At 37.3% G+C, this 25645-nt stretch overlaps 1 protein-coding gene across 4 annotated transcripts in view; it reads left to right on the top strand.

Annotated features, from left to right (window-relative positions):
• The first annotated feature begins 9570 nt into the window (after window positions 1-9570).
• The window catches only part of RTKN2 (rhotekin 2), an 87085-nt gene continuing 71010 nt past the window's right edge, over window positions 9571-25645 (top strand). For 2 of the 4 annotated variants that reach the window (XM_081234682.1, XM_081234681.1), the window contains exons 1-2: window positions 9571-9849; window positions 16587-16783. In XM_081234682.1, the coding sequence (XP_081090808.1) occupies window positions 9790-9849; window positions 16587-16783 (257 nt within the window). In that variant the 5' untranslated portion in view covers window positions 9571-9789. The remainder of the gene's footprint in view (window positions 9850-16586; window positions 16784-25645) is intronic. The other 2 variants (XM_081234680.1, XM_081234683.1) reach the window with 2 other exon arrangements.

Raw genomic sequence — 25645 nt, 5'->3', positions numbered from 1 at the left:
TGGAACTCAGAATGCGGGGGTGAAGGAAAGGCAGATGGAGTTTGAAAACAGAACAGTTTAATAAGCTTGACTCTGCAGTTTGTGGTGAACAAGCCAACTCAGTGCTCACCTTGACATCACACAAAACAAAAATGTAATATTTTCTAAGGTCAAAATAAACTTTTTTCTTCTAAAATTACCTTTGGTTTTACTTTTGTTAGTCACAACTTTTTAACTTACAATAAAATTTCAAAAGCATTAAAGACTCTTTAAAGAAGTTTATGGTTGTAAAAGAAGGTGTGCATAGTTATTTAGCTACTTTAGATGGAAACATTACTACTTCATGCTGAAATTATCGAGTCATTCATTCCACTGTTATCTGATTTAAATCTAGAGTTTTCATAACTCCCCTAATGTTTTCTTCTTGGGATTAGGATTATATAGGGGAGAATAAACCAATTCAGTGTTGTTAATGATACTACTGGCATATATTTGCACATGCTTTACATTTTTCAAACACTTTCACAAATACTGGTTACCAAAAAAAAAAAAAAATCCCGTGACAAGGGAAGAATGATTAATCCTATATCACAAGTGATGAAACTTACATTTACAGATGTCAAGTGACTTGGTGCATAGATATTCGGTGGCAGGGCTAAGACTATAGTTTAAATACCATCTCTTAGTTTGGTACTTGTATCAATCAGGATGGGCTAGGTAATGCTGTAGTGACAAACAATCCCCAGATCCAGAGGCTCAAAGCAACAAAGATGTATTTCTTGCTCCTAATATATGTCCATCAATAGATGTCTGTGGGCTCTCCAGTTCTCTCACTCTGAAACCCAGGATTTTGTACCATCCACTATCTGTAAGGTTGCCTGTCACTGGGACAGGGGGAAAGAAAATTACAGCAAATCACATACTTGCTCTTAAAGCTGCTGCACAGACACTTCTGCTCATGGTTCATCAGCCAAAGCATGGCTCATAGGCACAGTTAACTGCAAACAGGCAAACTTAGGAGCAAGGGAACCAAACCAAAAATATTTTGTGAATGTCACTGATTACAAAAGTTAGTCCTATTAGGCACTAAACATTCAATTCACTCTTCTTCCTATAGGCAATATGTACTCACCTGTCCCTGAAGGAGAAAACCCAGAAGTGCCTTTCAATGAGAACATCAAGTTCAAAGAGCAGAATCTATGGGTGATACAGTGTAGTCCCTACATCAGGAAGAAACATGCTTCATGTCTGAGTGTGGCTCTGCTTGATCCAAAAAACTTACGAACTAAAAAGGCAAGTCATCAGTTCCCTAAACATCCAGTTTACACTGGTAAACTTGTGTTCAGGGTAACCTCAATAACTATTCCCTGGAGAAAAATAGGAGACACAGCAGTTGCTGGTGTGTAGCAGGTGTGAAATCCCAGTAGGCAGATATTGTAAGGATCCTTTATCCCAAGATGAGAGAAATGTTCCTTGATTGGACCCAGAAGGGGCTTCCCAGTCCATTTATTCTCCATGGCTCTCTGTTCTAACCTTTGAAAAATGCTGTCTTTTCCATTTTCCTTTTTTGGACACATTCAAAGTGAGCATCAGAATATGACCTTGTTAGGACACAGAGCAGCTTCTTCAGGTGGCTACATGTGCAGAAGGAGAAAAGCAAATATAATATGGTGAGTTTTCCTTAAAATCAAATATGTGCAATTTGACTGCTTTTTATTCTGTAATTATTTACTTCTTATATTCGTGGTGTTCAAATACCCTTTCTTGTGGACTTCTATATCAGCAGCATGGTGGACTTCATGAATAATGGTTCCTCTCACTACTGAGTAATTTTGCATAAAACATAAATTTTGCATAAAATATAACTTTTGTAGCATTGCTGAGATCTCCAGAAAGAAGAAAAATCTCTAAGGGACTAAGATTAGAATAACAACAAAAATAACCAACCAAACAAAAAAACCTTGAGTTGAAACCTGCACACATGCATATGCACACACACACAAAGGGTTTTGCTTTGTCACTGGCAAGTAGAAGGACCTGTACCTGAGAACCTTATATTAAACTTAAGAATCTGGCCTGACTGGTCTTAGGTACCTAGAGCCTTTTGCCTCCAAGCAGAAGCATAGGCAAATCCTCTCTGGAAAAAAGTCGAGATTAGCTGAATTTGAACACAATAAATAAGACAATAGAATAAGGTTTAACCTCTGTCTAATTGTAGTCCCTGAATGACAGAATAGAGAGAACAGAGGAAAGGCAATTTCTGAAGAGTTAATGCTTGAGAATGGAGAAAATAAACCCAAAGCTACAAGGTGAACAGTGTATACTTAGTGAGATAAAGAGTCAAACATTAGAAACATTTCCTTTAAAATCGTGAAGAAAACAAATATGCTCACTATCACCACATCATTTAACACTGTAATGGCTGCCTGTCTCAGCCACTGCACTAAGATAAAAAGAATAAGGAAAATTAGAAAAGAAAGAAACAAAATTGTTATTATTCACACTGAGTCATTTACATTCACACTGAGTCATTTACATTTACAAAACCTACAGACAATTTATTGGAAATAATAAGAATTTAGCAAGGCATCTGGATATAAAACCAGCAGATGAAAATCGGTTTTATTTCTATATACTAACCACAAATCGAAGACATATTTTTAAAGCATTATTTCCAATAGCAAGAAGAGATACATGGAATCCAAAAATGGAACAAAAGATATGCGAGGCCTGTGTGGAAAAAACTGTAAAACTTTAGTGAAAGACATTAAAGAATCTAAATTTGCAACATATGTGATGTTCACGGATAGGAACGCCCAATAACCTAAATATATCATTTCCTTCTAAATTCAGTGCAATTCTAATAAAAATTCCAGTAGGCTTCTTTTTTATTTCTTTGGAACTTGAAAAGCTGATTCAAAATGTTATGTGAGAGTGCACAGGCCTAGTATGTTGGCTGGATACTCTTGAGACAAAGAAAACAATGGTGCATATCCATAAAGAGAACCTTAAAAGAACCAAAGCAGGAAGAGAAGGGTTTGTCTTTAGCCTAACTGATGGCATTAATGCGCCTAAAGAAAAAAGTTACCTAGAGAAGGAGCTGGGTTTGTCCTGGAAACCAGGGGTGCATATGAGAGACTGTGAGGGAAGGTGGGGAGTGGAAGAAGCAGAATTAGAAAAATTTGAGGAAGTGAGTCTGCAGGTATGCCCTCTGTTAAACATAGATGGGTCTGAGTATTGTAGCTTGATGCTATTAGATATGTAAGTCAGCGGTTTTCAAACATTTTCATGCAAAACACCTAAAAGAATTTTTTAAACTTTTTACCCCTTACATATTTTTCAAGGCGGCATCTGTTATGTTTTAGCATACATCTAAATAGTTACAAAGGATGTAATTGCTGATGTATTGAAAAAATATAATTTAAAATTTAAAACATATTTATTTAGTGTATCCAATGGAATCCAAAATGTCAAAGACCCAGCCACCATTTAAATATATGAACAACTTAATCTATAAGTTGGAAATTTTAGTGTTCCTTTTCCTACTTGAACTTGTATTTTTATTCCACTTCCTCCACAGAATTTTATGCTCATATAAAATATTTTTATGCTTGAGGGGTCTTTATTGCTCATCCTATCATGTTTCTCTGCAGCAAACATATGCATGTTAATTGGAATTTTATATTTAACTGTCAAGAGGTTTTTTTTTGGTTGCATTATTAAAATTATTAGTAGTACACAATTGATAAAAACAAAATAAGTATATTACAAATTATAATGGATCAATATTAAACATCAAAAGTGAAATTTTCCTGGCAATGAACCTCATAATGAGATGGATGAGCCTCTTCTTCCCTCCAATTAGTTTATGTATCCATGGGTGAATATTAAATAATGCTAGAATGAGCCAGCTTTCAACATCAAGTCCACATCTGGTTTTCATTTTTATAAATGTAAGCCCTAAGCTTGTGGTTCATTGCTCATAGAAACATCAATACCAATAAATTTAATTGTCCCTTTGGCTCCCAGATGGCTTTTATACCCTGGGGCATGCAGTAGGAATGGGTAAAAGTGATGCCTTTCTTTTGTCAAGTGGGAACAGGTGGCTGTGAAAAGGGGCCATATGTGAAGCCTAGAGAGCAGGCAGGTCGTTAGGATGGGGAACATAAGTTGAAGATCATGATGATGATTCCTTTAAAACTGCCCAAGCCTATATATACCCTGAAAAGGTCTTTGTGTGCTATAGTTTGTGGTTCATTGATTCAAGTCCTAAAACCAATTCCTCTGGCTGATTTGCTTTCTCAGTATGGAGCCCTCTGATTTTAACGCCATTCGAATGTCCTTAGGCCTGTGTGTAATATGCATGTCACGTTAACAGTAATAACTCAAATTGCACTTAATTTCGTCCCCACCTGCTGACAGAACCTCTCCTCCTTTGCAGATTCCACCCACCCAACCCCCCACCCAAGCTCCTAAACAGCGGCTCTTAAGTGTTCACAGATAAATCCACATGGCCAGTTTTTGTCTCTCACTGGGCATGGGCACCAATGCATTATGGTTGTACTTCTAACTTTCACATAGTATAAAATGTACTGGAAATGAATTAAATGTAAATTAAATTTTGTAAGCCAAAAAATGTATTATTATTTTGTCAAGTAAGTATCTTTTAAAATACCATACATTATCACCATTGTTTAACTTGTACAAGAATATTTTAAATGTTTTAGAAATATTTCTTATTATGAAATGTTTAAGACACACAAAAGAATATATGTAATATTTAGGTAAGTTACCAGGTAAACATTAAAATGAATGCATGTGAACCCATCACCCAACATAAGAATTAAAGCATTACCATTACTAAAGCATGCTCTGTTTCCATCCCATCCCACTGCCTTTCTCCCAGAGACAGTCACTATCCTGAGTTTTGTTTTTAGCACTCTCTTCCTTTTTAAATATAAACTTTTAAATACATATATAAGTATATGTATGTATTCCTAAACAATGTATTGTTTAGATTCTCTTATTCATCTTTATAAAAATTATATGTTTTATGTACTCTTCTTCAACTTGCTTTCTTCATTCAGTATTTCTAAGATTCAGCCATGATGTTACATGTATCTATGGTTCATTCATTTTTGTTGATATATAATATTCCATTGGGTAAATCACCACAATTTTTTTACCCATTCTCCTGAAATGAACATTCGGATTGTCTTAATATTTTTGTTATTACAAGCAGTGTTGCTGGTGCACATTTGCAAGAGTTTATCTAAGGATATATAGATCTAAGGGTGGAATTGCTGGGTATTCACATTTTCAACTCTGTAAGATAGTTCTGAATTTTTTCCAAAGTGATTGAACAAAGTTACATCCCCTCTGCCAGTATATAATATCGTCTTGATTTTCATTTTCACCAATCCTTAGTATTATCAAACTTATTATTACTAATCTAGTGACTATAAAATATTACCTCAATTTTACAGGTTAAAAGTAATGATAAAGTTGAGCAACTTTTCACATTTTATTTGCCATTTGGATTTACTGTCCTGTAATATATGCCTATCATAACTTTTGATCATTTTCCACTTGGACTTTTTTTGATTTGTAGGAATTCTCCCTATATAATCTAGGTATTATTTTTCAGTGGTGGGTAATATATCTTGAATATATCCAACCCTATTCACATAAGCTTTCCTCATTCAGTTCTCAGTGTTCCTCAGGTCCTGTACATTTGCTCATAGGTACTGATGTTTTCTTCCTGCAGTAGCAATGCCTCATGTTTATGTGGGATAACCAGTTTACAAAGCACTCTCACAAATCTTATCTCATTTGAGTCTCTCAACAACTTCTAAAAGAGAAGTTGGGTATTATTATACTTGTTTTATAGATAAGGACACTGAGTGGCTTGCCCAAGGTCGTAGGGCTAATAAGTCCTGAGACTCTATACTCCATATCCTCCTTATGATTATATGATGCTTCAGCTGTTTATAGATTTTGGCTTATTCATTTAAGCAAATGCTGCACTTTTGCTTAGCATCTTTACTTCAGTTCCTTCTTTTTTATGTTTATAATTCAAGATACAGCTCTAGTCTATGAAGTTCATTCTAAGTTCATTACCTACAAGATAATGTAGGTATCCAGATGAGTAAAGGAAGCACCAAGATGATTTTTTAATAGGGTTTTAAAAAAAGAACGTCCAGGAGGATACTAGAAACCACAACAGTTACCTGTTCTGGGGCAAATCACATTTTTGAAAGTAATGGGTCTATTATGTAAGAAAGCTGATTTCAAATTCAATATTTTTCTTTCTTTCAGCCTTTTAGAGAGTTAAAAAGAGGAATACAGTGAATAAAGAGAAGAAAAATATACTTTAATATTTATTCATATTATCTAAATTGGCTGTTCTATTTATGTCAAATACTGATTTTCTATTTATTTATTAATTATGAAATATTATTTATTTGTTGTATTAGCTATAATTTATAATTAGTATTACATGTTGAACTTATAATGGGAAGTGATATTGATAGGACAGTAATTCCATCACTCAACCTCTGGCTGAAGCTCCTACACCTGGGCAGTTGAGTGAGAAACCACCTACTGTGGGAGCCCAAGAGGGTGGGATGTTAGCTCTCAAATGAGAGATGCCCAAGTGTTACCTGTCAAGCATTTGAGACAGTGAAATGTAGTACTTCTTACTTTCTGGGAGTTGTTAAATTCGTTCATTCATTCACCCTCAAGCTGATCAAACTACTGCATGTGAAACCTTTAATCATTTGGTAGTTTTCATAGATTATTCAATTTTTATGTACATCACATACACCAGAGAAAACTATGTTTGATGAAATTAGCAGTAATAAGAAAGGACCTGAGTATAAATAAAGAAATAGCATTCCTACTCTGAGGTATTTTAATCACCATATAATAGTTGTATCTTAAGCACTTCCTGGGTACATCCCTTGATGAATAATAAAGAGATAGAACCTCACTGTATCTTCTTCTCCAAAGAGAAAAGTTTTAATAGCAACTGTCTGTTCTACAGATAATTACTAAATATGACCTTTCCTAGGTCTCTTTTTTCTAATATAAATGCATCTCCAATTATATACCTAGTATTTACTCATCAAATATTCCTACATCAGTGTCCAATTTAAAATTTGTTGGCTTGCTATTTTATTTTTGATTAGTGGCATTTTTGCTACTTTAATTAGGGTACTGAACATCACTGTCAGTACTAAGGTTTTTGTTTTTGTTTTTCTTGGGTCTTGCTTTTTTGGTACATGTGAATTTTGTTTTGTATAAAACAAAATGACTTTCTCATGGTCTCTGATGATGGTCTCCTTTAAAATTAAATGAGCATCTGGTTTTGGTGTGGGGATGATCCACCATTACGTTGTGACTGATCTATATTAGTTACTTGTACATTCTTTTTTTTTTTTTTGGAATTTCACAAGGGGAAAACTACAAGTAACGAGTTTTATATAATTAAATTTGTTACAGGTTTTCATGTTCAGGATAAACGATTTTTCAACCTTGGGTGAAAAAACTTGCATCAGTTTAAGGTGACTGTGTTTTACCTTAGGACAACTGTTGCATGCCAATTTGCACGCACGCACACGCCTGTGTGTGTGTGTGTGTAAACAGTTAAAACTGAGATAAAAGATGTAAATTTAAAATTGGTTGTGTATCTAATCTGCCCCAGGTTCAGTAAATAAACAATTCTTTAAAAACAAACAAACAAAAAAATGGTTGGCTTGATCCTGTTTCCATGAAGTGATGGTTTCTCTAAGTATTTTGTTCTGAGTCTGAGAGCTGTGTATATGAGAAATAATATATGGCTGATAACGAGTACCCTGTGTGTATTTCTGAGTCAGGTACTATACTAGGCTCATAAGGCTCACTTTGAATAGGGGATAATTATACCACAAAGTGGTAAGCATGAGAGAGAGGTGTGCATAAGGGGAGAAGGGTACCTAATGACTCTAGAATTCAGATCTCTGTTTGGAGAGAATGAGTTGAACTCTGTATTGGTAGTTTTGAACTCTACATATTTTGTAGTTGTGTGTAAGGATATAGGTCATCCCTAATGACCCATACATTCCTAATGTAAGGGGAGAGCCATTCTTAGATGGGCAGCTTCTAGTGTCACTTGGTCCAGGGCCTTGAAGAGGCAAACTACCCTTTTGAGAGAAAGGGCATTCTTTACATTTTCACAAATTCATCTCCAAACTAACTGGTTTAAAAAAGCCTTGTGGATAATGTGACCACATAACTTAATATCCACTTTGCCTAGGACAAGACAAGATTTGTGGGACATTGGGACGACAGACTCAAACAAGGACTGTCTCAGGCAAATAAAGTCACTTTATATATGGAATGAAAAGTGACCTAGGCCTTTATGAGGTGAGCTGGCAGGGTTGATTTGATAGATTCTACCCTCAGGAGAAAAAAATGTCAGAAGCCAGAGACTTCTGTTGCCTTTTCAAGGGAAGGACTGTGGATTTTTTTGCTGTTGTTTTTAATAAATTTGTTTATTTATTTATTTTTGGCTGTGTTGGGTCTTTGTTGCTGTGCACAGGTTTTTTCTAGTTGCAGTGAGCGGGGGCTACTCTTCGTTGTGGTGCGTGGTCTTCTCATTGCAGTGGCTTGTCTTGCGGAGCACAGGCTCCAGGCGTGTGGGCTTCAGTAGTTGTGGTACATGGGCTCGGTAGTTGTGGCTCATGGGCTCTAGGGCACAGGCTCAGCAGTTGTGGCGCACGGGTGTAGTTTCTCTGCAGCATGTGGGATCTTCCCCAACCAGGGCTCGAACCCGTGTCCCCTGCATTGGCAGGCAGATTCTTAACCACTGCGCCACCAGGGAAGTCCAGGACTGTGGAATTTTTAAAGAGTTTACAAAGGCCCAAAATCTTTGGCACTTCAATTTTGATTTTTAAAGATTCCATGCTTTGCCATTATATTTAATTCCCAATAATTAGTTTCCCAATATGATTAAAGGGGTCTTAATAATGGTCTTTAGTGACAGCAAGAAATGGGACTCTGGGGAAATGATACCTCATTCAGCTGTCACTTTGGATGTTGGTGGGGAAAGACTGAAAGAGGTTTTTTGCAAGAAATAACAGACTACTGGGCTGGGGGGAGGGGCATCTGGAATTACAAAGAAACACTGTGGACAAAAGAAAAGGGCTTGTGAAATGCCTGACACGGTGTCTCACCAGCCTGATTAATAAGGCCATGATCTCTAAGTGACCCCGGGTGACAATCTGCGCTGTGTGTGAGAGTGATCGCTGAGGGCAATGTCATTTGGTTCTCTGGGAGTGAGACCACGGGTTGTCTGTGGGAGTCCAGGGACTGCAGCCTGGGTCACCCCACCCCGAGGGCTTTGGAGGGCCTGCGGTGGGATGCAGGCGAAAGCTCCCTGCGCAAAACGCTGGCCTTGAAAACCAGCAGCCGAAATCGTGCACCAGGTCAGGTGCGCTCAGTGACCAGTGCTTTCCCCACGACCCCACCCACTCCTGTCCCAGGCCCGCCCACACCCCAAGCGTTGCCTTAAGTCGGCCCGCAGCTCCCAATTGTCCAGCGGGCACTGAAAACTCGGGTCTTTGCAACCTTCAGGCGTGGGCGGCGCGGGGCGCGCCCACTGCGCGTGCGCGCGCCGGCTCGCAGGCCCCATCGCCCCCTCCCCTGCGCCGGGACTTGGTACGGCCGGGACGTCCCGGCGGTTGGCGTCCTCCGCTGCTCCAGCCAGGGGCGGGCTTTTCAAATCTTACCTTTGGAAAAGTGGCGGCGGCCCTGGCTGTGACGCTGGTGATGGAGGGGCAGATCCTGAGGGGACCCGAGCTCCGCCCGGCGGGGCTTCCCGCTCAGCAGGTGAGTGAGGAAGGGAGCCGGCTTCAGGTCCTCAAGCGGTCGTTTTGCTTAGACGATAGGACCCCCCCCCCCCCCCCCGCTCGCGTCTCGTATTCCGCCGTGGCCAGGAACAAAGGACTAGGTGACTGCACTTTTTGAGGCCCTAATGGAGCTTGGAAATCTCCCCGTTTCCGTCTCCCCACCCCGCCCCCAATTTTCTGAGGGAGGAAACAGGCCTGGAATGGGGAAGCGACGCCGGAGTCTCGCAGCGCCTTTTGGGACGCACCTGTCCGCCGCCCCTCCTCCCAGGATTGGGACGCTTGTCTTTTTGCAAGGGTGGGTGACGCAGGGGGAATGGGAGCCCCGGGATTTCCCGGAAGCCCACCCGAGGCCCGTGGAGGACACTTGGCTTATTACTAGATTTGATGCAAAGCACAATCACTGTAGGAGCTTTGTCTACACACAGTATAAGCTTGGTGGAGAGGGGTGGAGAAGTAAACTGCAGCCTCTGAACTTGAGAAAAAGTTGGTCTGATAGTGGATTCTTTTTGAATTGGATAGGAGAGAAGTTTGGTGTTTGGTATTTATCCATGTAAAATGTGTGTTAGGAACCCTTCTACTTAATATAGTCCAACATTATTTCTTGGCAGTTATTAAAAGTTTATACTTTCCACTCTTAACCTTTAAAGAAAACTTAAAAGATGGGACTTAGAACTCTGATGTCTTTGAGCTGGATCTCCACTTCCAGTTTACTCTCCACCGTGTTTTCCCTATTTTTAAAGTAGATTAAACCATATGAAATTCCGAGTTTTGTAGGTCAAAATTCGTAGAATATTAGCAATTTTGTATGGTCCCACCTATTACCTTTGCTTAGCAACCCATTTTCTTTTCTGTAAACCTTAGAACCCTCAGCAGATACAAAATTGTTAGAAAGTCTCCATAATGCTGTGAAAAGGAAAACAAGACCTTGAGTCGTTATGCAAAGAGGGTAGTAACTTTATCAGTAATTTATGCTGTGTTATGCCAGCATTTTCAAAAATTTCAAACATTTCGATGCAGAGTGTTTCTTTTCTGTTCTATCGTGTTATGTACTTTTGTTACCGAAATTGGGGCCCGGCTGCTGGCTGCTCAAAAGCCAATAAAGAGGCAAGATTGGTGGAAAGGAAAGTTTGCTTTGTTTTGGATGCCGGCAAAGGCCTGGGTGGGGTGGTGGGGTGCGGTGGTGGACGCCTGTCCAAAGGCTGACTCTCTCCCGCTGCCAACCGCTGGACATGAGCTTCTGTAGACAGAGGGAGGGACCACATGTGGAAACGGCACAGCCAGCTCTGACAGCCGCCTTGAAATTGGTCTTGCAGTGGTCTGACCAGCGTCGTCGTGATTATTTTAAACACAGTTAACCTTCAGTTCCAGGGTTGGTTTGTTCCCATTTCTTTGAGGCCAGTTCTCGGATTCTGGCAGCTTACGTCACGGCGCAGTTTGGTCGCCATGTAGTTAATGTCCACCTGCTGGGGGTTTCAGTACCTATCAGACAGCTCCCAGGATGTGGCTCAGAATATTACCTATAGCCCTTGAGAAGGAACTGAAGGCCCTCGACTTGGCTTACTGACTAAATTATTATTGTTTTGTCCCGTTTGACTGCTTTTCTTTGCTTCTGCATATTCTCACTTCTCTGATTAAACTTATCGTTTGACTCAAGTTTTTCCACGGGCAAAAAGGCAGGCTGAGGACATGGCAGGCAAGGACCACAGGGTCCTGCTCCGTTTCCCTTTGATTGTACTAATTATTTTTTTTTAATTTGATTTCTAGTGAATTGGTGATCTTGAGGTTCTTGCACTTACCATGTAGGTGTTGGTGAGGCCGATCAAGTATATTTCTTGAGCTGTGTGCACCAGTAAATGTTTTTGTATGGTACAAAAGAGATAAGAGGATAAGGTCATAAAAGAAGTTTAGCTACATGGAATGAAAAGAAATATTTAAATATACATAACGACTGGATTATTTACATGTAGGAAAGTACATTACTTAAAGATTCTTAGGCAGCAACAAATTAAAATAATTGAGTTGTGGAATTCCTTCTGTTTGGATCTTGGAGAAAAATTGCAAAATAATAATAGGTTTTAACCTAACAGGAATACTGAGGGTCAGTAAGAGAATTTTATACTTGACTAACACTGACTTTTTATTTGTGTTTCCTTTGATCCTAATGAACCTGCCATCAGATAGGGATAGCACCAAAGATTTTGAGATGGTCGCTCTCTAGTGTAACACCTCTACTCAAACCTTAGAGTCATCTGTGACTACTCACAGCATAGAATATTGGCTTTGGAGTCAGATTAAGGTAAAATCCAACTCTGTTTGTTGTGCAGCCTTGAATAAGTTACCTGTCTTTTCTAAGTTGCAGTTTCTGCAGTTGTAAAATGGTAAACTGCTTATCACAGAAATTTGTTGGAATTTGAGAACCTCTTTAAAGTACTTACCACAGTACCTAGCACTCATACATGCTTGAGAGATGACTATTTTTGTTATTATCTTTTGTCCCATTCATCTGAATAGTTGGGGCAGCCACCTACCTTTTCTTACAAATGTTTAAGCTTTTGAAATCTTTATAAAAATAAAATTCGAGAAATAATATTTTCTCATTGCAGAAAAGTAAACATAGACAGAAACATGAATTTAAGAATTCTTTCTCCAATTCCGTTCCCCAGAATGAGCACTGTTAACAACTTCTAGACTTTTCTCTGTATGTAAACAATTCTTAAAATACACAAAATTTCTTTTGGAAAGAATGTATACTGTATATACTCTTCTGCAATCTTTTTCATCTTGGTCTCTTAGCTAACATGGTTTAACTATACCCATTAGGTGGGTGATAGTTTCTATCTGGATTACTACAGTTTTCTTACCAGCAGACCAACTTCTTTTGTTTTGTTTTTTTTCTTTTTTTTAGTCGGTGCTTAATTCCAACACTAAAGCCATTTTCTTTGTACTTCCTTTGTGCCCTTCTAGCTCTTAAAATCTAGTATATTTCCATTTTCTACATTATCTAAGTTTGCACATTTAAGTCATCTGTTTCATTCTTAGCCTTGCCGTATCCACTTATTTTTACCAGCCTGACTTTAAATACCTGCGAGATAAGGGTTCTGTTTTACCTGATAGCAAGCCCTTATTTAGAAAATTGAAGAAGAAATAACAAAAGGAAGGCTCTCTCCCCATTCTCCGCTCTTCTTGGAGGCTTGAATTCACACACTTCTAAGAGGGATGCATACAGGGAAACATGCTTTTGTCACGGGCCCTAGTCAGTCTTGACTCTGCCATTATGGTTGAGGCAGTGATGATTTTCGCTCCCTACTCTTCCTCTTTGAGGTCAGTAAGCATCACCATTGAATGCCATCCTCATTACATGATCTTTGTTCTCACTGTGGTTCGCACTAGACATCACTCCTAGCCTAGGAGCACTTTGTACCCTTTTTTAACTTAAGACAAGTCCTTTGACTCCATTATGTTTTTCTTGGCTAGAGTAGTTTCCTTGACCAGAGATGTTTTCTTTGCATGTAAAGTATAGATGTGTACTATATATTATAGTATATACTATACTAAAAGAACTTGTATGGAGAACACAAAACTGGCTAATACAATGGTCCTTTTTTTCACCCTGAATGTGTTAAAAAAAAGAAACTAGCACAACATTTTAAATCAACTATACTCCAATAAAAAAAAAGCATACACTTAATTTATCCCTCTTCTGTCAGCCCTCCCAGATCCACATCCACTCACTGTAGAGCAGGGGAGGTAAGGTCATAGTTTGCTAAGTATGTTCATTTGGCTGGGTTAGGGATCAGCAAACCACTTCTGTAAAAGGACAAATAGTAAATATTTGCAGCTTTATGGGCCACACAGTCTCTTTTGAAATTATTCAGCTCTGCCTTTGTAGCTTGAAAGTAGCCATAGACAACACAAATGGGTGTGACTGTGCTCCAGTACAACTTTATTTACAAAAACAGGTACTGGCCAGGCTATAGTTTGCTGCCCTCTGCTCTAAAGGACAGAATTCTAATATAATATCTGCTAGCTATATCTCATTTCCTTACTGAATATTTAATCTTAAAAATACTGTAATTTTTTTAAACCCTGACTTTACATTTCCTTTCTCCACTATATCCCATGCCTCTCTACTTTTATGAAGTCTTTATCAATAAGTGATGAAGAAAGACAATCTTCATTTACCAGATGGAAACCTTAGAAGTCCAAACTGATTCCTTAATGTTGTCTCTGGCCACCTACTGGTTTCTAAAGGTTGTTGCAACTTTCCAGATGGCTGGGGAATTTCAAGTAGTGTAGCCCTGGTCCTCTGCGGTGGCTGTGCACTGAACCACCAGAGGAACTTTAAAAAAAAGAGCAGGTTCCACCTCCAGAGATCCTAATTGTTTTGGGGTAGGTCATAAGCTTAGGTACTTTTGTAAGGCCCTTCCTCTCTGCCTGAGGTGATTCTAATGTGCAGCCAGCTTTAAGAAGGACTGTGCTAGTCCTTCAACTGGCTGCCTGACTGTAGTATTTAAAAAGCAAACTTGAATTTAATGGCACCAGATGGTATTCGTTTATATTTGAGTTGTGGGGTAAAGTTATTCATCCCACTTTCAAGTTTCTCCCTAAGTAGACTCTCCAATACTAACCCGCCTGCCAGAGTTTATTTCTATAGACATATGGGTCACATAGATATTTCTTATAATTGATTACTAATTACATTAAAGAAGAATTTACTTTGGGACTGACAAGTCATAAAAAGATGAGATGGAGTTGTTGAAATTCAGTCATGTGTAAAGAAGGAAAAGCAGCAAATGACTACATTTATATAGTACATCAGTTTTGAGTTATACTACAAAAGAAGGTTTTTATGTGGCGATTACATGATGTAATTACAGAAGGTAATTAAACAGATCTGTTTTCTGCATGTGAATAGTACATTTGATTGATTTGGATAACCAAGTTAAATCATCTGCAGTTTTTCTTTGTGGGTAGTCATAGACTATTGCTCTAACTTTCAGCTTTTCTTTTTGAAAAGATTGTCCTTTCAATATCTGGAAATTTTGTTATTAGATTCATTCAGATTTTTAATATAAATTTTATTCCAGTTAAAAGGTAAACTATAGCATTCATTTTTTTAACTACAGAAGCTAGGATGATCTCTTCATTTTTAGAAATAGACATACTGAAGCATTATTACATGTTTGTAGTATATTAAAGAGTATCTAGTGATTTCTAATTTTTAAAAAGTCACTGAATTTAAATCAGAGCAGTACATATCAGTTTATAGAATTTTGATGTTACATATGAATCTTGTTTATAGAGCCAGGCCATTTTAAGATCATTGTACAGAATGAAAGACTTTCAGAACTAAAATGATTTAGTAGTTTCATGATGACTCTTAAAACTAAAATAAATATATCCAAAACTGTGTTCTAAATCTCTGTTCCAGGTAGCTAAAGCTTCTGACATTTTCTTAGCATAGTTCTTTCACTCTCTTGCTTCTGAGATTTTATTTACATTGCTTACCCTAACAAATAGCCTCTTACCTCTCTGCTGTTAACCTTAGTTCCTTTATTCAACATCTGTTCTTTTATTTATTTGTTTGTTTATTTATTTATTTTTGGCTGTGTTGGGTCTTCATTTCTGTGCGTGGGGTTTCTCTAGTTGCGGCGAGTGGGGGCCACTCTTCATTGCAGTGCGTGGGCCTCTCACTGTCGTGGCCTCTCTTGTTTGGAGCACAAGCTCCAGACGTGCAGGCTCAGTAGTTGTGGCTCACGGGCCTAGTTGCTCCGCGGCATGTGGGATCTTCCCAGACCAGGGCTTGAACCCATGTCCCCTGCATTGGCAGGCAGATTCTCAACCACTGAGCCACAGGGAAGCCCCCAGCATCTGTTCTTTTAGAAAATTTTTTCTTGGTTAATTTAGTGTCATCAGTTACATCTTGCCATCTCACAGTGCAACTTGCATAATACATGCACGTGCTGTATTGTTCACATTGGTTATTATATTCTTGTATTAGTTTCCTGAGGCTGCCATAACAAATTACCAAAACGGAGTGGCTTAAAACAACAGAAATTTGTTCTCTCAGAGTTTTGGAGTCCAGAAGTCTGAAATCAGGGTACCCGCAGGGCCATGTTCCTGCTGAGGGGACTAGAGAAGAATCTGTCCTTGCCTTTTCCAGCTTCTGGTGGTTGCTAGCAATACTTGGTGTTCCGTGGCTTGTAGACTCATTACTCCAGTCTCTGCCTCCATCTTCACATGGAGTTCTCTGTGTGTCCCTCTCTGTCTTCACTTGGCTTTCCTATGAGGCCAACAGTCATTGGATTTAGAGCCCACACTAATCCAGTATGACCTCATCTTAACTAATTACATCTGCAAAGCTATGTCCAAATAAGGTTACATTCTAAGGTTCTGGGAGGACAGGAATATGTGGGGGACACTATTCAACCTTGTACAGTTACAGTAAGAATATGTATTATTTCTCACCTTTGTTTCTGTTCTGTTAATCCAGTAGATTGTAAAGACTTCCTAATAAAGCAAGAAATTAAGATTTTGCACAGAGCCTTTAAAAGATTTTATACTATCATACATTAAAACTTTGTTACTTTCCCAATATATTATAAAATTATAATACTAGATAGTACATTTTCCATCTATTAGGGGTAAAAAGAAATATTATAATTTTGGGTTTTGCTACCTTTTAAAAATGCTTTTTCTCTCTCTTTTTTTTTAAAGGACTGCAGCATTCAAGGAAAAATAGATTTAGAAGTTCGAATACGAGAAGGGGTATGGAAACTCCTTTCTCTGAGCACTCAGAAAGACCAGATTTTGCATGCAGTTAAGAATCTCATGGTGTGCAATGCTCGAATAATGGCTTACACATTGGAGCTGCAGAAATTAGAAGAGCAGATTGCAAATCAAATTGGAAGATGGTTAGTGACATTGCTTACCTATGGCTTTTAATGTACTTAAATATTTGCATTAAAAACACCATATAGGGCTTCCCTGGTGGCACAGTGGTTGAGAGTCCGCCTGCCGATGCAGGGGACACGGGTTCGTGCCCCGGTCCGGGAAGATCCCCACATGCCGCGGAGTGGCTGGACCCGTGAGCCATGGCCGCTGAGCCTGCACGTCCGGAGCCTGTGCTCCGCAACGGGAGAGGCCACAACAGTGAGAGGCCCGCGTATCGCAAAAAAAAAAAAAAAAAAAACCATATAATTTAACCTGAAATGTCAAATCACCAAAGCTTTTAAAAAATACACTGAAGTAGCCTCTGATATCATAAACATTTTGACAGTAGGGCTCAGAGTAAACTTACTATTAAGGCAGCAGTTTTTACTGGCCAGTTTTGTTGTGTTCAGTACTTCCAGATTGTAAAATGAAGTGGTTAAGAAGCAAGGAGTGAGGAAATATTTTAAGAAGAAGGACCAAGACTGATATCTGAGTGTATAGAAATGTAAATTTTTAAAAAAACTAATTGCTTAAAAATAAACTGATAAAAAGGTACTAGCTGAGAGTAATGGAAACTTAGAAATTGAAATGAGTGGGCAGCAAAATTAAAGATATAAATGGAATTAAAGCTATGAATGGGATTAAAGCTATGAATAGAATTAAAGATATGAATGGAAGGGAACTTAAAAATCTGCTAACACATTCCTTTCATATGTTGAGTGTAAGTTCCAGAGAGGCAAGTGACTTACTCGAGGACACTTGAGTGACACTAGTGATGCTAGAACACTAGTGAGTGTTCTAACTAGTGACAGAAGCTAATGAGAGGTTACTTACCATTTGCTAAGTAACTTCTGGTCCTTGTTCTCTCTGTCACTACATGCTGCCTTTTTGGATCAGGTCTAGATTTTGTGTATGAAATTTACATCCTATCCTATTTACAATGCTAAGTCTTATTTGGACCTTAAGATTGACTCAATTTAGTGGCTAGATATTGGTTTCCTTTTTAATATAAATGGTTTCACATTATCCATTGTTGATCAGTCTTAAAGCTGTAACACTAATTAAAAGTTTCTTTTTAGACATTAGTGGCCATTGATTGGGCTGTTCATGGTACACCTCCATGAAATTCTTGAAAAGTAAGGTAAAAACACAGGTCAGAGAAAGAGAGTTTTGTAAAAATAGAATATTGATGAAATCGTATAACAAACACTTATGTACGAAGTGGCTAATATTTATTAGCTTTATTCCCTTGGGATAGCTATTTAATCTCTTTGTGCCTTATTTCCTTCATTACAGTTAACATAATAATTTTTACATTTTGAAAATTAAGATGATATATATTAAAAACCTAATAATACCTTTTATGTAATTAGTACTCAACGTATGTCAAACAATTTTCACTATTATTTATCCCTGGCATTATAAAATGAAATTATTCCAGTATCATAATCCAGGAAAATATTTTTCAGATATACATACACTGGATTAAGTCAGTGCTTCACCAACTGTGTCAAATATATTACTTAAGAGTAGATGATTTTGTATCACAAGATATGCAAAGCCAAAGAATAAATATGGCATATCTTTTTATAGCATGAATTTTTAAGATAAAGCATGAGAAATTTAGAATTGTGGCATGGTTTTGGATTATGCTACTCATTGGGATACATGTTCCTTCTCCCCAGCCTTTATAACAATATTTTGTCAAGGGGTGGGACTGTTTAAGTGGAAGAATTTGAGAAGCACTGGTTTAAGTACAGTGTGGGACTAAACACTCAATATCACATCATTTCTCACAGTTATATGGAATGTTCCTCTGGGAATCATGTCTACCCTTCATATTCATGTTCTTTAAGTATTTATAATGAATTGTGAATGGGCCATTTTCTTTAACAACTTTCCTGAAGTTGCTGATTTGGAAAAATGTTAAATAAGCTTAATTCCTGTTGGATTTATATAACAAAGATAAGAAAAATTATCTGGGACTCTCAACTGAAGATGTGTACAATTTTCAGTTTCTTTACTGATTATCTTTGATAGATGAAAATAGCTTTGATGCTATATTTGTTTTGTATTTGAACATTTATATTTGTTCACTCATTGCCTCCATTAATTATTGAATTATTTCTTTAAAAAATCTGAATATTCTATATGAATTATTTTGTTTACAACTTCATTTTGTTATGTGCAGATATAACCTGAGGTTACTGATCAAACGTAACTGGAAATTATAGTACTTTCCTTCTTACTACATAAAAATGATCTAAAGATAAAAGAGAATCCCATGATAGTTTTTTTTAGTTCCTTGAAGAAAGTTATGTAAATTATGCCATTTGATTAGTCAATCCAATATTTATTGAATATCTACTACTTGTAGAACACTTATTTATTATTGTGCTATTGTATCCAAATTCAAAGAACAGAATTTGTCGAAATGTGAGTATATTTGTATATTCAGCAGTCAAATACCTTACGTCTAGAGACTCAGTAGTCTGTTCCTTAGCTTGGTTTTGATGGTCTTTAACATAGAAAAGTGCTCCATTTTTACTTTGCTACCAGAATTAAAATAACATTTTAACGAGTCTACTGCCTACCACTAGTCTACCTTCTCTAAAATTTTATGATAAAATGTAAAAAAAATTAATACAGACAATACATCTAGACTCTTTCAAAGAAAAATCAAATCAGTATGAAATGGTAGAATTGAGGAAGGTCTAATGGAAGAATTGGGTCTGAATCTTCCAGATCATAAAGGATGGGTAGAGTTTGGTTTGTTGAGTAGAAAGAAAGCAGATTAAAAGTAAGAAAAATAGCAAAATAAAAGCTTAGGGTGAAAAATGAGCATGAATTCAAGAACATTGAAGAGATGTGTTTGGTTGAGACTGAAGATCAAGCCAAAGTTGAAAAGGAAGTGGGTAGCAAAATTCAAGAAAGTTTACAATGACATCAGGTTAACTGGTATTAACTGACAGCCTTTCCAGGTGCCAGATACTGTGCTAGGGTTTCACAAATACCACATCACAAACTGAGAGAGGCATAAACCTCTTTATTAAAGATTTGGGAACAGGAACTTAGAAAATATTAGATAACTGTTTCAGAGGGCACACAGTGACTCTGTGGCTAGGATGTGAACCCAAATGACTTAAAAGCCTGAGCCTCGCTTAACCCTCCCCAAAGAAGCCCATGTATTTTGTACTACCCCAAGCTGCCCTGTTAAGTTGTTATAGGACTTTACATTTATTTCATTGTTTATCTTTTACCATTTTATTTTCAGTAAGAAAGAGGCATGATAAATTGGGTGTTTAGGAAGGTTATCTGGCAGTAGAGTATTGAAAAGGATGGTGAGACAAAATAATTGAAATAATAAATTTTTAGGGAAAATATTTAAGAACAGGCAGATAGAGAAGTGATCAGATAAGTAACTTTTGATGAGATAAATGAGATAAAAACTAGTGCATGAGTTTTGGGTTTTTTAAATAGATGTTTACTCAAGGTCCTCTTGATACAGTAACAACCATTCTGCAAACAGTTTCACTTATTTCTCAATTTATTATGAGTTTATTAAAGTAAGCAAATAGTCTTACTTCATTTTACAGCCTGTTTAAACTGGGGTTCCAGGAAAGAGTTAAGCCCTAATGCCCCAAGACATGCATTGTATACAATGACTTAACTTCCGTGTGTTTAGAATAGTGCTAGTTTGGTACCATTCTTGGGAGAATTGAGAAAATAGTCATTCTCTGGTTTAGTTGAGGAACCCCACTTGAGAAATCAGTGATATAGTCATATCATTTATTCTTTTTTTAACCACCTATCTGAGAATATTGGTAATTGGTTAAATGTTCCATTACCATAATGTTCTAATAATGTAACAGAAGCTTTGTTCTCCTTAAATGTATGTAATTATGAAACACCTTCTGGTATACTATCTATTTTTTACATCTAAATATGCGAAAGATACCCAGGTTTGTGTAAAATTCATAATAGAGTTGTGTAAAATTCATAATTATGAAACACCTTCTGGTATACTATTTTTTACATCTAAATATGCGAAAGATACCCAGGTTTGTGTAAAATTCATAATAGACTCAGGGTGACTCAAAAAAAAAGTGGAATATGGAAAGTTTTCTAGGTTGAGTAGACAGTAGCTAGTGAGGGTACGGAGTGGAGCACGGACAGCTGACTGCCTTATTAGTTCAAAGGGTAGGATTGCTTGGTTACGCTGTCTGTCAATATGCTAGTCTTTTAACGGGTAAACGAGACTATCTCCCTACCTTTTCCCTGCATGTTATAGCCATATATACCTACTTAAAAGACTTGCTTATATTGGTCCACTTCTTAAAACACAGCTAATGGTTTCTGTTTACTAAAATTCCTTAGGTAGGCATCGCATTCCAGGATCTTCGTGGTCTGATCTCAAACTACTTTCATAGTAGTTTACAAATTAGTTCTTAACTTTCTACTTTACAGATTTATTTCAGCCAAATGCTTGATCTGTATCCCCAAAACAGTTCTTGAATTTTTCTGTCTCCAGTGCTTTTGCTTATACTGAAGTGCCCTATCTTCCATTCCCATTTCATAAGACCTCTTTTGTTCTGCAATACACTACTTGCATCATCAAAGTTTCCTTTGAAATTGTATTCAGAAAAAGATCATTTCTTCCTTTATGCTCATAGTAAGGACTCAAAAAATGATTATTTGCCTCCTTTTAGTTCTAGTAGCATCTAAACCATGAATATCTCACTGTAGTATACTATATTCTAATATTCTATATTCCATTTATGAATATGTATTATCAATTAAATTATAAACTTTTAGTGGCAGGGACAGTGTTGGTTATTACTTATTAGATGAAGAAATAGAGATGATATCACCACTCATTTCATAGGGTCATTTTTGAGGATTTAGTGCCTGGAGCTTGGAGGCAACTCAACTAATGTTGATTCTTTTCTCTTTCTTCTTTGTATCCCCAGAACACCTAACAGTGCTGTATAACTATTTAAGAATAATTTAATTTGTGCTTCATAACGTTTTGCCTCATCCTCCCTTCCATGTGTATGATGAGCAAATAGGACTTATAATTTAATAACAGTTAATTATATGGCAGTTACTCATTTTTCTTCTTGTTACTTTTTTCCATGTTCTTAGGTTCTTCCTGTTTTTGTTGGCCTCTGTGCTTGACATGTTCCAGATTATCATTCACTTTTTTCTACTTCATTCACTTTTTTAAAACCAACTTTTTATTATGAAATTTCATATGTAAGAAGTTTAAGAATAGTATAGACATCATGTATATTCTCCACCTGGAAGGGCCAGTTAATAGTTTGCCATATATGTTCATCCACTCTCCTTCTCTATCTTGGTATTCATACACAAGACACATGCTCACATATGCATGCATGCATGTACACACATACACACTTTTCTTTTTCTGTGTTGAACCATTTGAAAATAAGTTACAGACAACATGGCATGTATATCTCAGTAGTTCAGCGTATATCTTCTAAAAACAAGAACATTCTCTTACATAACCAAAATATGGTTATCATATATAAAATATTGACAGTAATTGCATAATAATCCACTAATATTCAGTCCATATTCAATTTTACCTAGTTGTCAAAAGAAAATTCTTTATAGTTGCTTTTCCAAAACCAGAATTCAGTTAAGATTCATTTGGTTATGTTTCTTTAGTTTCTTTAATCATTTAACCTTTTTCTAAAAACCCCTTGCCATTGATGCTTTGAAGAGTCTAGACGTTAAAAAATATCCTTTAAAAATATTCTGCACTGTATATTTGTCTATTTAGGGGAGGGAAGAATTTCTGCTCTACCCCTTTTGGTTCTTTTGACTGGTCTAATAATTAAATAGATACAAGACAGATGAATAGGAGAAAAACAAATTTAATTTTGTACATATAGTGGTCCCATAGGTATAAGACTCAAGAGGTGACCAAAGCATGTTGTTTATACACCTTTTTAGACAAAGAGTAAGTTATTTGTGAAGATTTGACAAAACAAAAGGGTTTGGGCTTGGAGTAGCAAATTAATGAAGAAGTAATGAAGTTTGTTTATACAGCTTCCTCTGCCCCAAACTCTGTATCTCTGGTAATAAGGATGCCCTCCATCCTCCAGCATAGGGAGGATATCTTCCCATGGGAGCTTTGTTTCCTGCTTTCAGGGGAACAAAGGAGGGTTAGGGTGTTCTTCTTGCATGGACTGTTTCTCAAGTGACTTTATTTCATTTTATTTTTAATATATTTATTTATTTTTGGCTGCGTTCGGTCTTTGTTGCTGCACGTGGGCTTTCTCTAGTTGCGGCGAGCAGGGGCTATTCTTCATTGTGGTGCACAGGCTTCTCATTGCGGTGGCTTCTCTTGTTGTGGAGCACAGGCTGCAGGCACGTGGGCTTCAGTAGTTGTGGCACGCAGGCTCAGTAGTTGTGGCTCACGGGCTTAGTTGCACTGTAGCATGTGGGATCTTCCCGGACCAGGGCTCGAACCTGTGTCCCCTGCATCGGCAGATGGATTCTTAACCACTGCGCCACCAGGGAAGCCCAGTCTGTTTTCTTTATTTAATTTAAGAAGAGTGTTATTTGTCGTAGAAGTTACTAGAACTTTATATTTAAAAACTGTATACTGATAACTTTATAATGACCTTAGTTCTTTTTTTCTTAGGCTTCTCCTATTTTGTTTTTCTGCTTTAAATGACATCATTTTGTTTCCACTTACTATTTTCTGTGTAGAAATCAATGAACTTATTCTATTTTCCCATTTCTTCCTTCTCTACCTTTCTTTTTTTTTTTTTTAGGGTTGTATTTCTCCTTTGGTAGGTGGATAGTGTTTACATACTAATCTTGTGCTTGTAACTTCACCTTTGTTTTAGTCTTTGATCTGCAATTAAATATATATAATGTTCACTACCTGTCCTTTTGTTGTACTTTCCAAAATTATCTCTTGTTTAGAGGAAACTCATGAGCTAGTAGATTCCACAACCTGAGTGCAGTTTTCTTCACATTCTTGCATGTTTAAAGTGCTTTTCTTTAGTGTTGGTACCTAAATTGCAGCTTGGCTGGATACAGAATCCTTGGCCAACACTTTCTTTCCTTGAGCTTCTTGAATACCTTGCTCCATTGTTGTCGTGTTATCAACAAATCTAATGTCTAATTGTTTTTTCCTTTGTGGACTGATTTTTTTCCCTGTAAATGACTTGGTTTTTTTATCTGGAAGCTGAAAGATGTTTTGTTTATCTTAAAGGCTGGTAATTTTACTGGAATGTGACTACGGCTGAGCATTTTAGCTCATTTAGTACCTTTTAAATATGTAGATTCAGTTCTTTTATTTTCAGGTTTTCCTGGAGTTAAAGCCTTCAGAAAACATTAATTCTGTCCTATCTCATTATTTTATTTTTCTTATTTAAGGACTCCAGTTGCACACAAGTTGGATCTTCTTTGCCTGTCTTCTATGTCTTTCACTTTTTCTTTGATGTTTTTAAACTCTTTATTTTATTTTGGTTCTTTTGGTTCTTTTGGTTCTCATCCACTGTGTCCCTTAGTGTACTTTCAGTTTTATATTTTTGTCCTTGGGCACCTTGTATTTACTCTTCATTTTAGAGATGATTTTATTTTTTTCAGCTTCTTTCCTTGTTCTCTTATTTTTTTTCTTCTTTTTGCATTATTTACCTGCTGTTTATCCTTTACTAATGTGAGGTGTTAGATTTCAGATTCATGGTTTCTCTCATATTTGCAATAGGTTACTTAGCTACACTTAATTTATTTTGGAGTATCGTGTTACCTTTTTTGTTATTCTATATTTTTTGGAAAGTTTTTTTTTTTTTTTGCGATACGCGGGCCTCTCACCGATGCGGCCTCTCCCACTGTGGAGCACAGGCCCCGGACGCGCAGGCTCAGCGGCCATGGCTCACAGGCCCAGCCGCTCCGTGGCATGTGGGATCCTCCCAGACCGGGGCACGAACCCACATCCCCTGCATCGGCAGGCGGACTCTCAACCACTGAGCCACCAGGGAAGCCCTGGAAAGTTTTTGGTGGGGTATTTTTATCAGGTGAAGCATTCTGATTCTACTTTCACTTTATAATAGCTTTCTATGGGTGTTTGGATCCTTTTTTTTTTTGTTCCTAATGAAACAAAATGAAATATATAGGATGTAGCATTTTCCTGGGCCAAGTGATGGTGGTGGGGAGGGGGTTGGGTAAAAAGGCTTACTTGGTTTCTTAGTTCAAGAGTGTTTTCTATTATTGGAACTATGAAAAGTAGTTTCTTTAATAAATGGTTCCTTTTGGGATGTTGGTTGGTTGGTTTTCTGATACTTTGATACTGTTTTGTTTCTTAGGGTTTTTAACTTCAGCTGCTTTCTCCTTCTTCTCCTCTTCCTCCTACCCCTCCCCATCCCTCTCCCCTTTTCCTCCTCCCTCCCTTTTTTTTTTCATGGCCAAGCCTTGAAAGGATACCTCCCCTATTGCATGTCTGTCTTCTCCACAAGACTAACAACTTCTGAACCAGAATTATTTTGGAGCCCCTACCAGTGCTGTGGTAGCACTGGTTTTATATCCATTCTCTTTTCTTATGATCTTCTAGAGGAGATCATACGTTGATCTTATTTGCGTTTTGCAATACCAGACTCTTTACTTGGGTAAGGCCTCCAGGAACTGGTTTTGATGTTTTCAGTTGTCAATTTCCTCTCTTACATGTAAATTGAAGTTTGTGATAGTCTCTTTTCTAGTTATGCTGTCGGTGTGGGCTGTAGATGATTTTGCTTTCCTTGTTTTTTTTGTTTGTTTGTTTTTTTGTTTTTTGCTTTCCTTGTTGACATGAAACCTTTTGTAGGATT

Source organism: Mesoplodon bidens, assembly GCF_964165515.1.
Source record: "Mesoplodon bidens genome assembly, chromosome: 1".
In the NCBI taxonomy this organism is placed as follows: domain Eukaryota; kingdom Metazoa; phylum Chordata; class Mammalia; order Artiodactyla; family Ziphiidae; genus Mesoplodon; species Mesoplodon bidens.
This window is presented reverse-complemented; position numbering and strand designations above follow the sequence as displayed.